Consider the following 17,053-nt stretch of genomic DNA (forward strand, 5'->3'; position numbering starts at 1 on the left):
GAAAATATTAACAGATTTTGGGACTTGTATCATTTAACAAACTGAAAGGCAGGTGCATTGATTAGGTCTTACGTTCTTGGAAAGATGTGAAGAGCATCTGGAATCGGCTGTTTCGACTGCCTTCATCTGCCCACATGCGGATTACACCCAGACCTGTCCTCAGCATCACATCATTAGCAACTGTGCTGCAAAACTTTGCCTTCAAATCCTCCACCGAGCTGCTTCCGTCATAGACTGCTACAAAATTCCTTTTGCATTCGTTGGAATTCTGCATCTCATAGTCCAAAAATCGTAAATAGATCTATAAATCAACCAAATAACAAAGGCAACATGTACAGACATTTGAGAATGACCAAAAAAAATCATTAAGCAACTTTGCTCTACATTGCAGAATAAAGATTACACAACAATTCCATAAAAATAATTTTTTTGGATCTGATGATCCATAGGGTACTTTCTTGGAAGGCCATTAATATGCAAACTGAGCACTGTTTCTAATTCTTGGTATTTTATCCTGCTTTAAAGTAGAATGTCTCAGAAGATCTAGATATTTCTTTGTTCTTACCCATAGTAAGGTCCTAATTTGCAAATACATACTTTTTTTTCAGAAATATGTGCAATAATTCTTCAAGCTGGAAGACAGATAAGCTAGAAATTTCTTCTTTTACTGCTTGGCACAATATTGCTCTATTACATGACTGACATGTGAAATAATAAGGCAAATCATTGTTGCTCCCTCCCCAGAGTCAATGTGTCATCTTATACGTTTCTGCTACACTGATTCAGGAAGTGAGAATCTGAGAGCCAGGCAGAACTCCATCATTAATCTTTTTATGTTTCCTCAAGGATCTGGCCACCACCTCAGCTCTTCTAAACAAAGCATTATGGTATACATTTTCATATTTTAAATGGCTTGAAATCATGCATATTTTGTGTAAACTCCTAGAAACCTATGTCTCTTGCATACAAGTTAAATTGTCTCATAATGTAATAGGTATATTGCCCTTTGCAAAGAACTCTTTAAATCTACCTAAAAAGAAGCAGGGGTGAGGATAAAAGACTATTATTTAATATTCAAGTTAGGGAAAGGGATATTGATACATCACTTGATATTCAAGTTTAGGGAAAACTACCAATTTTAAAAACAATTGATTATAAAAGCAACATCAAATATTCAATTCACAGAGAAGGCAAGTACTATCTTAAATAGATACATGATACATAATCAAACTGCTAAGATTTCAGGAGAATGATACAGAAAGGTGAATTAGGGCAGAAATTGTATAAAAAGGCAGTAAGCATACACAACATAGAGCTATATGCATCTTCACTTGAAAATATTACTAAAAAAGAAATCTCACTGTATTAGACATCAAATATACTTCTTTTCAAAAAATTTTATTGACTTCAAGTATTCTTTATATGCACAGAACAAATGTTTAATAAGCTCCTCTGCTTTTGCAAAAAATATACAACCATTGCATATCCTAGTAGCAACAAGCCTCATAATTTCACCTCATTAATACATTAAAACTCTTATAGTTTAAGAATTATGTGCTCTCAAGTAGTCTGCTACAGTTTAATAGTAGCTCAGATTTTTTAATGGGCCTTTTCAGGTATTGTATTATTGTATATTTTCATTCCTTGTTCTGCTTTGCATGTTTCCCTCTGAAAAGAATATTTGTGAAAAATTTTTACAAGCAAATGAAATTTGGTACACCAAAGGCACATTTTTTTTCTAATCTGTTATTCTTACAGTGACTTTTACTCATATTCCATCATTTCCATTTTTCAGAAGAGTTCAGAGGAATATATTTCAATTAAAGTGCAATTATGTGTACTTTACTTTCACCATGTATCCTAGAGTTTACATACTATAAATTAAGGAATCTGCTTGTATTGGTCTCTGCAAAATGGAACAACTAACAGAAATACATAAAGACATATTGAGATTGCAATATCTTACATCAAGGTTTAGTTTTTATAGTTTCTCACTTCATTTACTATTTGTTCAGTAAAACAGTGAAATGATACACACTGTTGTGCTGACAAAGAAAGATCCTACGAGGGGAGATCCCACATGTGGGAGGGAGGTATGGGAAGAGGCAGAGCCATGACACAAACACCCAGCAACTGATCATATTTGGGACACATCAGAGAGCTGCTTCGGTGTCCCAGACACCAGATCCTTCTTCTCAAGGAAGGGTGCAACAGGCACTGTGCAAACCTGGCACCCAGCCTCTCCTGGAAAGCTGCTGAGACAGTCCATAGTACCTCTCTGCATAACTTAGAGAATTAAGTGTGCCCCTTGCTTTGCTTTTCTCAGTTAACTGAAGCAGTCTGCTTCAGACAGGTGTCCCAGTGCCTGCCAGCCTTGTCACAGGTAATGCAATTAAATTTTCCTGCCACTGATTATACCCAGTATTGCATACCTGTGACTGTTTCCCAGGAAGAGAAATGTGTCAGATAGATGGCTCACAGAGAACAGAGGGCTTGAAACATGCTTGTCAAAATCATTACTTTTACTGTCTGTATATGGCTATCATATGTACACCATTTATATTTATATGCCATATACACACATATACCTACATACGTACATATATATAAATACACACACACACATATGTATATATATGTATATATATATAGGATAGACCACAAAGTTATACTGCAATGTACCACATCACATTTTTGTCTATTCCCCTCTTTAGGAAAGCTCATATTTACCCCAGAAATAAGATTACATTAATCTGGTGGCAGAACAATATTCAAACTATGCCTACTCAGTGAAAGGCCTTGCACACTTGTTCACATGTTCTCTATTTCTATCCTGCTGCCTTTCATATATGCATTTATATATACAATTGCATGTGCATATTTATAAGCATATGTATTTCTTTCAAAGGGTATCCCATTTCAGTATGGAGATGTATTTTTTAAGAGTTTTCATTCTCACAAGAAATGTGTGCTAATCCTCACTGCGGTTATAAAATATCAGCTCTCCCAGCAATTTCCAGCATTCATCAATTATTCCTGACCTGTTCAAAAACACTGTTCATATAGCAGTACAGACAAAATCTTATTTCTATGGGCTTATCATTTGACATTCTTTAGTTTCTGGAGGCAGACCAGCCTTATAAAATAGTAAAATATTTCTTAGAGTAGCAGTCATAAATACTGAAAAGGAATCAAGGGAATATTAACTCGGCATTTTGTTTTGAGTCTTTCAGTGAAGAAGCCAAAACCTTCAGTTTTTCCCAAGCCTGAATTCTGCTGTCAGTCATACCTGTTCATTCCTCTGTGTGATAAATTTGGCCAACACCATAACGTATATAGACATGATAGGTAGTGGAACCACTAGAAAGAAATATTTGACTTAGAAATCTATGTCTATCCTGTAGAAGAAAGATGCCGCTTTCTTCAATGCCATGAAGTTTCATAAGTTAGAGAAAATAAGTTACTGATATTCTGAGGTGAGTTGGAGCTCCTTTCTCATAATTGTCTTTGGAGATGACTACTCCCAGAACTTTATATAAAATATTGAAGACTTAGTACAACACACCCTGAAATCAGTGGGTATATTTCAATCTATTTATTTGAATCAGACCTTTGGCTTAATACTGCAGTGCATTTTTAAAAATGGGAAACTGATTACACAAACTGACAACCTGATATTGGATCGGATTTTATTTTAAAGAGCTAGAATAATTTAATTGCGTCTTCATGCCTCTGCCAACTTGTATGGTTTCATTGCTATATATTTTCCATTGTTCCTGTCACTGGATCTAAGACCCACACTGGCAGAAGAAAATTACTAATAATAAATTGAGTTCCCCAGGGAAAGAATAAAACTGATTATATGAAAAACTTTTATTTAATGCAAAATATTCCCTATACATAGCTTTTTTAAATCAGTGGCGATATTCTCATTACTTTTGCTGGTATGTGGATGTCACTAAAACAAATGCATCAGAAAGTGAGAGAAAAATTATCAGTATTACTGGGTGTTTCATTTACAGAGATCTTAGCCATTACTTCTACTATCAGTGGATAAGAAACTTTGTTCCCCTGAAAGAAAACAAACTAAAGTAGAGGTCACAGACTCAAACATCACCATCTGCCTTCATTAAGCATTTTTTCATTGATGCCAATATGAGCGTTTGGAATGAACATTTCCATAGATACTGACACATTATATTAGCATAATCCAGGCATTCTTGCTGAAGAGAACATCTTTTTTGAAAGAAGAAGCATAACTGTCATGTCTTCTTTCACATTTTTGTTGCAAAGTATTAATAAGACACTTTTGTCAAGTCATCAGCTCCACATTACTTAGGAGAGGGGGCTGTTCAAGTATTAGATTAACTAAGTTTTGAGATGTCACTGAAAATGCCAATGTCATTAGCAACAAAACTGATAAAGCCTCACTGCAGCCATGGCAGATGTAATTTACACTCGGTCACATATTTTAAATAATTCTCTTGTCACCTGTAAGTTTTGTATTGCCACCATAAATACTAATCAAAAAAGGAAATTCTGGGAAAGTTTTACTATTTCTTTTCATTTAAATTTGAAAACAACAATCTCTGACTGAACATACTAGGAAAAAAAACTCCAAAATTATTATAAACTACGAATAATATATCACCTCAGTAACATAGTCAGATTATAATCTCCTCATAGTGAATCACTTCTGATGAGTTCTGCTTTTTAATCAATCACTGAAGGTTACGGATGACAACATGATTGATCAGGCCAGTCAGGAAAAGCTTCAAACCATATCCCAGCATATCAGACTTAATATATGTGCAGAGACACTCAGTCGCCTTAAACCAAAGCCAACAAAAAAAAAAAAAAAAAAAAAAAAAAAAAAAAAAAAAAAAAAAAAAAAAGCCATTGTTCAGCTGCCAAAAGTAATTTAGACATAAGAGAAAAAACTTCCTCTTCATCCAAGCATCATGTCCAGATTTTACATATTTTCCTTTTGGTTTCGGTCAATTCACTTGTAAGCACAGGACTGGGTTAAATTGTCCCATTGCTCAGGGATCAGTTACAGCACCTGCTTTATATCCTACATCTTTTTCAGCTCTATGTGATTAACAAAGTACTTTCAAGATGATACCTCCAGTATTTAGGCCTGGGAAGCCCAGTTTTTTAAAGCAGATTGTGCAGCACTAATTGAACTCCTTCGAGGCAATCAGACACCAAGTACACCAGCCTAAAAAGCATATTACCAATGAGTCTTGAATTTATCATCTGGAATGGTCTATCCTCTTACTTGGATGCTAATTTTTTTTAAATCAATATTACTTCAATGCAAAAGTGTTAACAATACATGATCTGTTTGGATTTTTAATTGTTATTTTGGGGGATTATTCTACATTTTTGGTCCTTCTCTTACTAGTCTGAGACCATGTTGTGCAAACAGAGAGCTCCATACCTCATATTTTCTTCTGTTCTGGAGCTTGGAGAGTACTGTCTGTCAAAGATGACAATTTTATATGGTACTTCTAAGATACTGTGTTTCACAGCCAAGGCTCATGTATCAGAACACCATTTTTCTAGACAGGTGAAGCTCTATGGATTTCTTCGCTTTGTCCTATTTGTTTCTTCAAACTTCTGTGACTATCCAGTAGTTGACACTTACTCTGTCAAGTCATCCTTATTTTTTTCTAGTACAGTCCAAAAATGCTCATAAGTGAGCAACATTTACAACTCCTTGGTTCTGTTCTGCTTTTTAACACTGAAAACTGGAGACCAAATCCTGATTCTTTTGTTCTCTTTGACACACATTTTATTGCTTTCTTTAATAGCTTTTAAAAATTACATTTCTTAATAGCTATTTGGTTTGAGGATGTTGATGTTCATTATATTTCTAAACCTGAATAAAATAGATTCATGGTAACTTAAAAGTGGGGTTTTTGAAAGTGTTACTCTGTCATGTACATTGACATGCTTTCATAGCAGAGATTCTACATACATGATTCCAAGCATGTACTTGTCTTGCACCTTCATCTCAGAAAACTATTTCACATAAGGGATTTTAATAATTTAATATACGTAAATAATATTTTCTACTTGTTTAAACATTATTTCTTCATCTTGTACTGACCATATATACATATACTGGACTTTTTAAAATTCATAATATTATTTGAATTATCTGTATGTTAGTAAGCTTCAGAGCTTCTTCAGAGAAGCTTATCTGAATCTTGCAAACGTATCTCTGCCTGGTCGGTTACTCTGCCTTTAAATTTTATTTTTCTCTAACATTTCAAGAATCACCACTCAAATGGCTCCTATTAAGTTTTAGTGCACTACTTAAAGCTTTTCTTCTACAATTAAGAAGCCTCCAAATAGTGTATCTTAGTCTGCCAGTGCCAACAGCTTGCCTGCTTTTCTTACAGGTCTCATCTAAGACCACAAATTTCCACTTCACATGGGAGAATAGAAAATGTTTTGGTTTAGTCAGATCAGTTTAAATAGATTCACTCGCAGCTCTGCAATTTTCTTCACCTCATGTTTCCTCCTGACTGTCTAGGAAATGCACGTATAACAGCCCAGTCTGTCTCCAGACTACACTCCCTATTAGGGCAGGCACATAGAAACAAGGAGTCATCCCTCCATTTGACCAGGAGTGTGCCAGGTAGCAGTGCAAACCCCCAGTAAACATACAAGTGTCTTGATCACACTGGGCCCCACTGCCCCGCTCCCCGCTCATTCCTCACCACCCCAGTCTTGTCCATTGCCAAGCTGCTGGTCAGCTTATGCTTGGGCCAGCCCCACTGCCTGGGCAAGTCCAGCCACCATGGCCAGGCCTGTCCCAGTCTCATTATTCATGTCCTGGCACTGTGGCCTCCCTCATCCTGGCCCCCTCCCATGTGCTGTGTATCCCCTTCCCACTGCTCCCCAATGGCTCTGCTTGAAACAGATGCCACCACTCCCTGGCAGCTCAGGGTTAAGGATGCTGCCATGATGTTTCAAATCTAGATATTCATTAATTGACACTTTGGGTTTCCTTAATCTCTTGTCTTGAGTCTTGCATGCTATAACCTTTGTCCAAAATCCTGCTCAGTTTGGGCAAGAGAATTAGACATCACTTTGCCTAGCTACCTTATAAATTCATTTTATTTTTCATGGTGCAAATAAAGAGGCTACTCTCACTATTCCTTCAGTCTAAATGTACTTATTTCTTATTCCTCCAGAACAGATTATTTCCACTGGACTACATTCAAATTAATTCCTGTTTTGATTCTGTTTTCTGAAGTGCCCAGAGCATCTGATAATAAATGGTATTTTTAATAGCACTGCTTACAGTTTTTTTCCCCAACATAAGAATATCATATTTGTAAATTTTATTACTCTTACTATCAAGTTCTGCTGTGTTATTTTTTCTACAGAGCTGCTCAAAGAACAAGCATGACACAAAGGTACTTTGCTGGGAAAGTTAACCACCAAAGAGAGCACACATGGTTTTGTCTTCCTGGGGGCTTTGTCAAACTATGCTGACCCATCCAACATAGAAAAACACTTGTTGCTATTATCCTCCAAACTTCCCTTAACAGAAAGTAAGAAAACTATAATTCTATTCATTCTCTTATTTTCTAGTCCTAAATACAAAATCTTTTTGTATCCACTCCTTGCAGCAAATGATATCCCTGAAATTTTTCAAATCACTGTGCAACAAGCTTATACACTTCCTTCTTTGGGCTTTGTTCTACACTGAAGAATTTTCAGATCAGGAAATTCCTCCAGAACGTTATTGTTCTGTGTGAGTTGGCATTTTCAGTCAGCAGCTCTCAATTTTCCATTCTTGCTCTGAATACAAATTGCGGTCACATTCTACAAGAAGTGCAGAACCGCAGTGTTACTCCACTCAAAACTCACAGCTATCCTACTCAGCAGGAAGTGACTTTGAATGATTACAAGAAACACAGACTTTACAACTAGTCACTTTCACTATATAAGACTCTAGCTCTGCATATAAGTTGTGTTCAGACTGCCTTCTGCGCTTAGACAATGTTTGGGTTCTGCATGCATTTCAGATTTTTTTTTCTGTGTGTGTGTATCTGTGTTGAAGTGCATGTGTGTGTGTGATATGAGGTAAACAATGATGGCTCTCTTTTAAGTGTGTGCAACAAATTTTCTGCTCTCTCTCCCATTCCAGAACACTGAGTATAGAAGAATTAGACTCAGACTCTCAGTTTGAAGCTCAAGCTTAGAGACCTCAAGTATGTACTTCCTGGCTGATCTCATTGCTCATATATTGAGCTCAGACTTGGCTGGAATCTGGAATTGGAAACCAAGGGAAGGACTTGCATCTTGCTTCTGCAGACAGTTTAGACTGGATGAGCTTACGCCAAATGAAATTGCAAGCAACTCACATTCTGGCACAGTATAATTAAGAAACTAAAGATTAAAAAATCCAACACAAATTCTCTCTGAGAAACTCTTGCCTTTTAGGCATAATTCCCAGTAACAAACTGTGCAGCCCAGGGTATAGGAACATGTGGGTTTAGAGATGTCTGCTGAGTTCTCACTGTTCTTTGCAGGAGAGATTGTTTTCATAGGTGCAAACTGACATAAATAAAAATGATGTCATTAAATAAATGTACTGAATATGTCATTAATTCAAGGTTAGATAGGAACAAAGGAAGCTGACTGTAAAAAATGGACAGTAGATTCCAGTTCAATTGAATCGGATCCATAAACAATCTTATCATAAACCTTACTTCATACATAGTTGTTAAAAATGTATCCACTTGTCCCTTCTTCCTTAATATCTGTATATTTTTCAACTTGTCCCAGTATGATGAAACCATAACTGTATGTGTGTGTGTCTATGCATGTATATACTTGCCTGTGTGTACATAAATATATCTGTTTGAAAACCACACTCAAGTTCAAATGCTAAATTGGGCTTACCCCCCCAGAGATTGATCTAGGCTTGAAAAATCTTTTTTTGTTTTTTTTTTTAGCTTGCTGTGAAACCTTTCAACTCCACATTCGGAAACACTGATTTATATACTTTTATATTGCTCAATCTCTCCACACAGGTAATTCTGCAAGATGGGAACAGCAGGATCCATCAAGAGATGACCCAGTCCAGCCCACTGCCTAAAGGTAGGATCAAATGTTTCTCTCATTTTTCACAGGTTGTTATCTAACCTGCACTTTCAGACCGCTAATAATTCTAGCTGAACCAATCAGCCCTCCCTGCTGCTTGATTTTCTTCCTTTGTATTTAACCTGAAATTTTCTTTTAGAGTGTGGGACCCTGAGTTATCCTACAGACACAGGCACAGCATTCCTTCTTCCTTGTAAGAGCCTGTTATTGTATTGTATTACTCTCCTTCACAAAATCTTCTAGATGACAATCAATTCAAAATTCAGTATTACTTCATTTTTCTAAAACTTTCTTGTTGCTCTCCATTCCAGGTGCCCTTCAGCTAGGATATGCTTTTTAGAATGCAACACAACTAAAAGCAGATATGGAAGTTTATGAAGAATTGCTGAACTTTAATTTTTATCCCTCTGCTTAGAGTGGTAGTTTAGTATTTTTCTGATACACAACATATTTTCAGTTACATTAATACCTAGTTTGGAGTTTTACATTAGAACTGAAGTATGGATAAATACTACAGGTAGGTAAAATGGTGATTTTTAGCAGGGCTTTGAATCACATAGAACTTCAGAGTCAGACCAAGTAAGAATATCACAATTACATTATATGACCAACCATAAACTTGAATTTAAACTATAAGGAAAGGATATTGCCTTAATTAACTGTGCTGATTCTAATAACAATTCTGTGTTTGTCTGTTTCCTTTCTACTAATACCTAAATACATCACAGAATAGTTTAAATTTGAAGGGATGTATAAAGGTCAACTGGTCCAACTTCCCTGTCATAAGCAAGGATGTTTTCATCTAAACCCAGTTGCTCAGAGCCCCATCCAGCCTGGCCTTGAATGTTTCCAGGGATGGTCATCAACCAACTCTCTGAGCAACATGATCCAGTGTTTCACAGCCCTCATTGTAAAAATGTCTTCTCCATATCTAGTCCAAATCTCCCTTTTCTAGGTTAAAACACCTTGTCTTACCACTACTGATAAAATGCTTGTTCCCTTTTTCCTTACAGGCTCCCCCTTAGTGCTGGAAGGATGCTATAAGGTTTTCCAGAGTCTTCTCTTCTTTGGACAGAACAAACTTTCATGTCTGGAGAGGTTCTCCATTCCTTTCACTATTTTTGTGGCCTTCCTCTGGACCTGCTCCAAGAGGTGAATGTCTTTTCTGTGCTGAGGACCCCAGAGCTGGATGCAGCCCTGCAGGTGGGGTCTCATCAGAGCAGAGCAGAGGGGCAGAATCTCCTCCCTCTCCCTGCTGGCCACACTGCTTTTGATGCAGCCCAGGGCACAATTGGCTTTCCAGGCTGGATGTGTACATTTCTGGGGCATGTTTAGCCTCTTATCCACCAGAATCCCCAAAACCTTATCAGCTGGGCTGCTCTCCATCTGAAGTTCATATCAATACTGGGATTGTACTGAATGAATATAAACTGCCTATAACACATGGAATAATTATTCATCAGTCCAATCATTTAATTTCACTACTTAGTGTAGCAAAATGGGAAGCTCATCTACTTAATTGAAAACCTCTATCAATATTAATTTTATCCAAAAGTAAAAAAAAAAAAAAAAAAAAAAAAGTTATAAGATGAAAGTATATTCTGGAAATAATTTATCTGTAGTCTTTGTAAGCCAACTCTTTTCCTATACTTTCCCAATAGATAAATGCTGATACTAATGACTTTTTCTCTTCTGAAAACCTTTCCTGAAGAGAACCCTTCAACATTCATCCATGTGTCATTCTGATGATGAAACAATTACATATTCAGTTCAGTGTCCTCACTGAGGTTATACAAAAAAAGCCCTTATCAGTTTAAAGACAGCAGAGAGTAGTGCATATATAAATTCTACTTTCTAAAACCTTTCCTGTCCAATAAAAGACAGCTAGAAAAAGTATACTGTGGGGTGTCTTTTACACAGTGAATGCAAGTAGGTGGGAGGCATAAAGCTGTTCCTATTGCAAAGAGGGGAGAAGTGGTAGTGTAGCCAGCAACAATTAATGCATATCATAGCTGATAAGTTATGGATAAGACAGAAAATCAAGGGGAATCCAAGAAAAGTATTTTTGAATTCATTGCAGCCCTCTCATGTTTCTTACAAAGCCCTGGCTTGCTGACTGTGGAGAAAAAGAAATGAGAATACTCTTTTTGTTTCTGTCTCTAAACCAAAGGAATTAAAGGCTTCATATGGAGGAAAATTAATTTACTTTAGGTCCATTTCCACAGTTCCCAGATGAGAAACAATGATGACCTCAGGGAACCAGCAGTGCTCCCTTAGCTGTCTCTATGTTAGGTATTTGAAATATACTGAAAATAAAATGATAAGATTAATTCCCACTTTAAAACACACATTGATTCTTTAAAAATGTGAGCAAAATTAAAGATGAATTTAAGAAAATTACTTATGGCACAAAAAACACATTAGTACTGCCCAAATCATCATTTATGAAGAAAGGTGGTTATTTTGGCTGAAATGACAAATTACCCTTCCACAGCAGAAGGAAAAAATAGTTTACAGTTCAAGCTGTAAAGTTATTAAACGAGATCTGACTGTACTAAGAAATGCACAACGTATTAGAAAAGGCAATTTCTTAAATTAAATGGCAAATCAGCAAGTGGATGAAGGACTGACCTTGGATCGGGGTGGTGCTCGGATGTACCATTTACAGTCTACTGCTTCAGTTTCAGAAGCTTTTCCTTCTTTAACAATTTGTACAGATTCCACAATTCCTTCAGGTCCTCCCATCTCAAACTCACAAACTGAATAACAAAACACCACAAAAAATGAAACCTGAACAGCAAACAAAAATGTTTTCTACAGCAGAGTATAAAGGCCTCCAAGTTAGAAAAAACCCCAAAAACAACATACCAACCTGGCAATGGCTTCAAAACGCCAAGGTCCTTAAAATCTGGATCTTAAAAATAGAGAAAGACAAAATTAGTTTCGTTCAATATCTAGGATGCTATGTTAATATGCTCAAATTTTATAATGCACTTTAGTTATATAATTATACAGATACTTATTGGAAATGGGAACTATTTCAAAACTATGGCAACACAATAATAATTAATGCAGAAATGATTGATACCATCATACCAAGATATTTTTTTCTGTTATGAAATCCTGCTTTTCTCTGTCTCTCTCTTTCAGAAGGGTACAAAAATATTTCTGCATACATTAGCAAGTGAGAACATCACATAGATAACCACATGACAATTTAATACATCCACTTAGTGAAAGAAGATATATTTACAGATCCATTCAGAATCTTTTTGCTTATTTCGCATTTTGAAGACTAACACTCAACTTAACTAGAGAAATCTGAACTTAATTCTATGTTTATGAATACTCTGGCATCCCTACTGACCAAAAGGAGACACTTTCTTTGTCAGAAACATCCTTTTGGTCTTACTGGAAAAAAATACCATAAGAATTACCATTAGCAGCTATTGTACAAACAACGTAATAAGTCTAGTACATGTGCTATTTTCCATCTGATAAACATGATTGTATTTACTATCTGAGAGGGCTTGTATCATGCCTTTATAATCAAGTGTAATACAGAGATGAAATGAGTTTGGTCTTAGACCTGTGCTTCAATAGACAACCATCCATATACAGATCATCATTTCACAAAATTTGGCTCAGGTTGAGCATACCGCCCAAAACCAGAAATATGGGAGTCTAAAACAATTCAGGAAGTGTTTTCTTAGAATAAACTGGTCTTGTCTGGGAAATTTTTTTCATTTGCACTGCTTTTCTACCTAAAATGAATGTTGTGCACTGGTTTTCTCATTTATGCATGAAACTGATTTTGTTTCAGAACTAGGTCAGTGTAGAAAGAACTATAAATAAAAATTTAAAAAATGAAAATGAGAAGCTTTGGAAGAAAGACATTCATCAAATGAAAAAAATTAAACTCACAACCAAGCCACAAAAACTGCCCTTTCCCTCTAGCCTTAGTCAATTAAGAACAGTAAGAATCATAACCAGATAATATGACAAAGTAGTCTAGTGCTGTATAAGCAAGATCAGCCATGTTAATCTAAACAGTCAAAATGTGTTGACTTTAAAACCTGGAATTGTAAGATCACTTTTTAAATTGCCCCTCTATAACCATGCTGCTGTTCTTCCCAAATGTTTTTTACAGTTGCACAACATAAATTATGAGTAAATACTCATGAACTTACAGGACTGCAAATACAGCTGAGTAGGCAATTAGTATTAATTGTTACACATTTTTATAGATGAGTAGATAGACATGATTACCAACAGCATTAAAGGTCATGAAATATTTCACCTAATATACTTGGGATGATGATATCTAGCTCTGAAAGTGAGACACTTAAAGGAAATCTACTTTTACTTATGGTTCGAGTTACCATCCCAACGGTATCTCGTGTAACTACTGCATTTCTTCCTTTTACTGAGTTTGCAAGGATTACTCTGATTTACTGAAAACACTCCACCACATTAGTAAAGTACAGAGGAGGAAAGAAAGCAAAAACCATCCTGCCAGAATTTTCCCCAAATGAGAGTTTTCATATAAAGCAATGTTAGTAGCAAGAATCCAGGCTGAAGTACAATCTAGACCATACAATTTGACCCACAAAACAACTCTGAAAGTATGATCTCATTTAACAATATAGTAACATTGGAACAACACATACAGAAATATACAGTCCATTAACACTCTAGAAATATGGTAGACCTGCTCAGTTTTAAAAAAGAAATTTTTGCATGTTCTCAACATTTCAAGATTGAAAGAGAAATAAAATGTACAACATCTAAGGTGACAACCCTTCATCAAATATTGCTATTATACCAATGCTGCTATAATAAAAAACAAAATCTCTAAATAAGGTATCATCACACATGCTTAAAATTCACTCATGTTTGAGCATATTTAACTAGCAAATATTTGCTTTTTAAATAGTGTCCCATTAAATGGATTAGATTTTAGCAGCTCTTCTGTATGTAATTCAATCAAATTGTTATTCTCAGTCTAGCTGGGTCAAAACATTAATGTTATATAAATACTGACTGGCTAGATCTTACAACATACAGATCAAAATCATGTTCCCATGTGGAAAACACCCAAGACTGGAAAACTTTTCTGTGAAAAATAAGATGGATGACCCAGAAGTGGAGGAAAAAAAAAAAAAAAAAAACAGAGGCAAAATAGGAAGTGATAGCTGCTAGAGACAATCCAACAGAGGGTCATGAATTTTTTAAGGGACATATGAGGAAAGGCTGATAGAGTTGGGACGGGTCAGTCTGGAGAGGGAAGGGTCAGAGGTGATCCCACCAATATCTACAAAAATCTAATAGAGGGGTGCAAAGAGAATGAAGTCAGGCTCTTTTCAGTGGTATCCAGTGACAGAACAAGATGCAATGAGCGCACATTGAATCACAGGAAGTAACATCTGAATATCAGGAAACACTTCTCCAGTATGAGGTGACTCAGGACTAGCAAGGTAGCCAAGAGGTTGTGGAGTCTCTATCCTTGGAGATATTCAATAGCTGTCTAGACACGATCCTAGGCAAACAGCTTTAGGTGACCCTGCTTGAAAAGGGGGTTGGACAAGTCAACCTCCAGAGGTAACTGCTGAGACAAGCCATTTTCTGACCATCTGATTTTATAATAACTAAACAATAGAATTGGATAATAGTGAAATAGCCAATCAAAAGTCTAGACCTGTCATCTGAGGTAACAGCAGAAGTTAGACAAATCTCTATCACAAGGCAGACTTGGTTTTGTGGAATTTGCTCTGAGTTGCAGGAACATATATATCCACCCTGATGAAATATGAAGTACTTAGGCCTGGTTTCAAAAACCTCCACTAGGTCTTCATGTGAGACACTAAAGATTTTGGATGCTAGCTTTGGAATCTATTTTTTCCATGGAAACCAAACTACATTTCTTTATTTTTCATTTCACTGTTCCTATGTGAGAAGTCTGGCTCTTCTAAGTAGCTGGCAAACATGGAATTTAAATAGAAGAATAGGAGGCCAATTGAAAGGAGTTAGGGCAACTAATTGCTCAAAAATCTTATAAAATTAAGAAACTCGTAAAGTTAAAAGACATTGTACATCAACTGGACTAAGTCTTCAAAAATTATGCAAATGATCTTGTTCACAAGTACACTGCAGCATCTTATGGGATTACCTAGCTGAGGTATATCCACACAGAAACACGTTTACCCACCCATGCGTGCACGTACGCATGTAACGATTCACTCCATGTCACTTACACAAAAAGTGAAATTGTTTAAAATTATATTACTTGAATAATTTCTGTAAGACACAGGAAAAATGCATAAAGTTCAAACTAATTGCTAGTAACATGATGTTCTGCTGGTAAGTATTATTGTAAATCAATTTTAAAAGATCATATGTTGAATTAAAAATTCCACACTTATATAAAGATCATTCAATTTGTCTTCAAAGAGAGATGGCACAAGGCCTTTAAAAGTAATGTTGTAATACAGAAAAATTCTAGTATTTTTGCTCTTGAAGGCAAGAGGCAAAATTTGCAAGTGCGCCTCTCACACTTTATTCATCTTTCCTTAGCTTTTCCTATAAATTTCATCTGGGCACTTTCTTACCTGGCAAACTCCAAACCTGCTGCTTTCAATGATAAAAAATAATAGATATCTCACTCTGGAAGTCAAAAGATATAAGTCAACATTTTAATGTCTCTTTTAAAAAATAGAATCTTGAGTTTATGGGTTCCTGATGATATCTGGACTATAGTATACTTAATTACACCTTTTTTTTTTAATATCTGAAGTGCAATACATACAGTAAAGAACATGAACAATTGCTAAAGAGTTAAAAGTCAAGAGAAAGGAAATGTGTAATACAAAATTCTGGGCTGAATAACTTTTGAAATATTTTTCTCTTTTCTTCCATAAATGAGATGTGGATGAATTATTTGAACTATTTGAATAAACCATACACTGCAAAGGGTTGAAGCTTAAAACCTAAGGGGGTTTTTGCTGTTTGTGAATACAAAAACCTCCTTTTTAATGGATACATACAGAAAGTAATCACAATAGGTTGAAGCCATATTTCCTAATCAGAAGTAGGGAAACTGTCCACTTTTATTCACTGATTAGACAGCTGTAGGTATATATTTTCACTTCTCTGTCTTTGACTCGAAATAGATATTAAAGTACTATCCATCAATATTTAAGTAATTTTAATGCATGCACGTGCTTGTCTGTCAGATAACTTATTTGAGACCTGATTTGGCATGTAAATACTCATAGGAAAGTAAAGAGAATTGCACTATACAGGAAGCCACTAGTTATTTATCTGTAAGTTTACTAAGTCAGGTTCTTTTACAATGATTTCTGGGAGCCTAAACCAGCCTTGCCCTTTTGAGGGGTGAGGTATAGTTCTATAAAAGCAGAGCTTTCACAGCTCAATACAGAAAAGCATGATTATTCTAAGGTTATGTCATTGCCTCATAGTATATGATGATAGAGCAAAAGTACTGGAAGAAGATTGTCAAAGATTTTAAAAGCATAAAAATCACTAGTATAATTCTAAAATAGAAGAACATTTCAGTACGTAAACATTTTTTTGTGTGGTGTTCAAAGGAAACTTAACTATTCAGCTGGGGAGAGTAAAGAAAAGTAGTAAGAAAAACAATATGAAGTTAAATCTCTATGCAAAGCCCCACAAATAATTTCTTATTAGCCTAAAATGAAATTTGTTCTGATGGCTCTTTTCATATTTGTAGTCTTCTTGAAACTTCCATATATCTCTATATTTGTACTAATGATATCAAAAGATGTTCAAAGAAAGCCTATAGTTTGTTAGACACTGTGGTAAGTTCTGTAATAATTATAGTTAGCAATATTATGTGCTATATTTGCTCTTTATTTTCTATGTTTTCTTTTTAAGGACAATGTTG

General features: G+C 35.6%; 1 protein-coding gene across 4 annotated transcripts in view; it reads right to left on the minus strand.

Moving 5' to 3' along the window:
• Positions 1-17,053, minus strand: part of NETO1 (neuropilin and tolloid like 1) — a 62,802-nt gene that overhangs the window by 16,670 nt on the left and 29,079 nt on the right. For 2 of the 4 annotated variants that reach the window (XM_068193501.1, XM_068193492.1), the window contains exons 5-7: positions 12,002-12,043; positions 11,761-11,888; positions 73-301 (exon numbers count right to left, since the gene is read on the minus strand). In XM_068193501.1, the coding sequence (XP_068049602.1) occupies positions 73-301; positions 11,761-11,888; positions 12,002-12,043 (399 nt within the window). Of the gene's footprint in view, positions 1-72; positions 302-11,760; positions 11,920-12,001; positions 12,044-17,053 lie in introns of those variants that run through there. The other 2 variants (XM_068193520.1, XM_068193510.1) reach the window with 2 other exon arrangements.

This window comes from Anomalospiza imberbis, chromosome 1, assembly GCF_031753505.1.
Source record: "Anomalospiza imberbis isolate Cuckoo-Finch-1a 21T00152 chromosome 1, ASM3175350v1, whole genome shotgun sequence".
Taxonomy (NCBI): Eukaryota; Metazoa; Chordata; class Aves; order Passeriformes; family Viduidae; genus Anomalospiza; species Anomalospiza imberbis.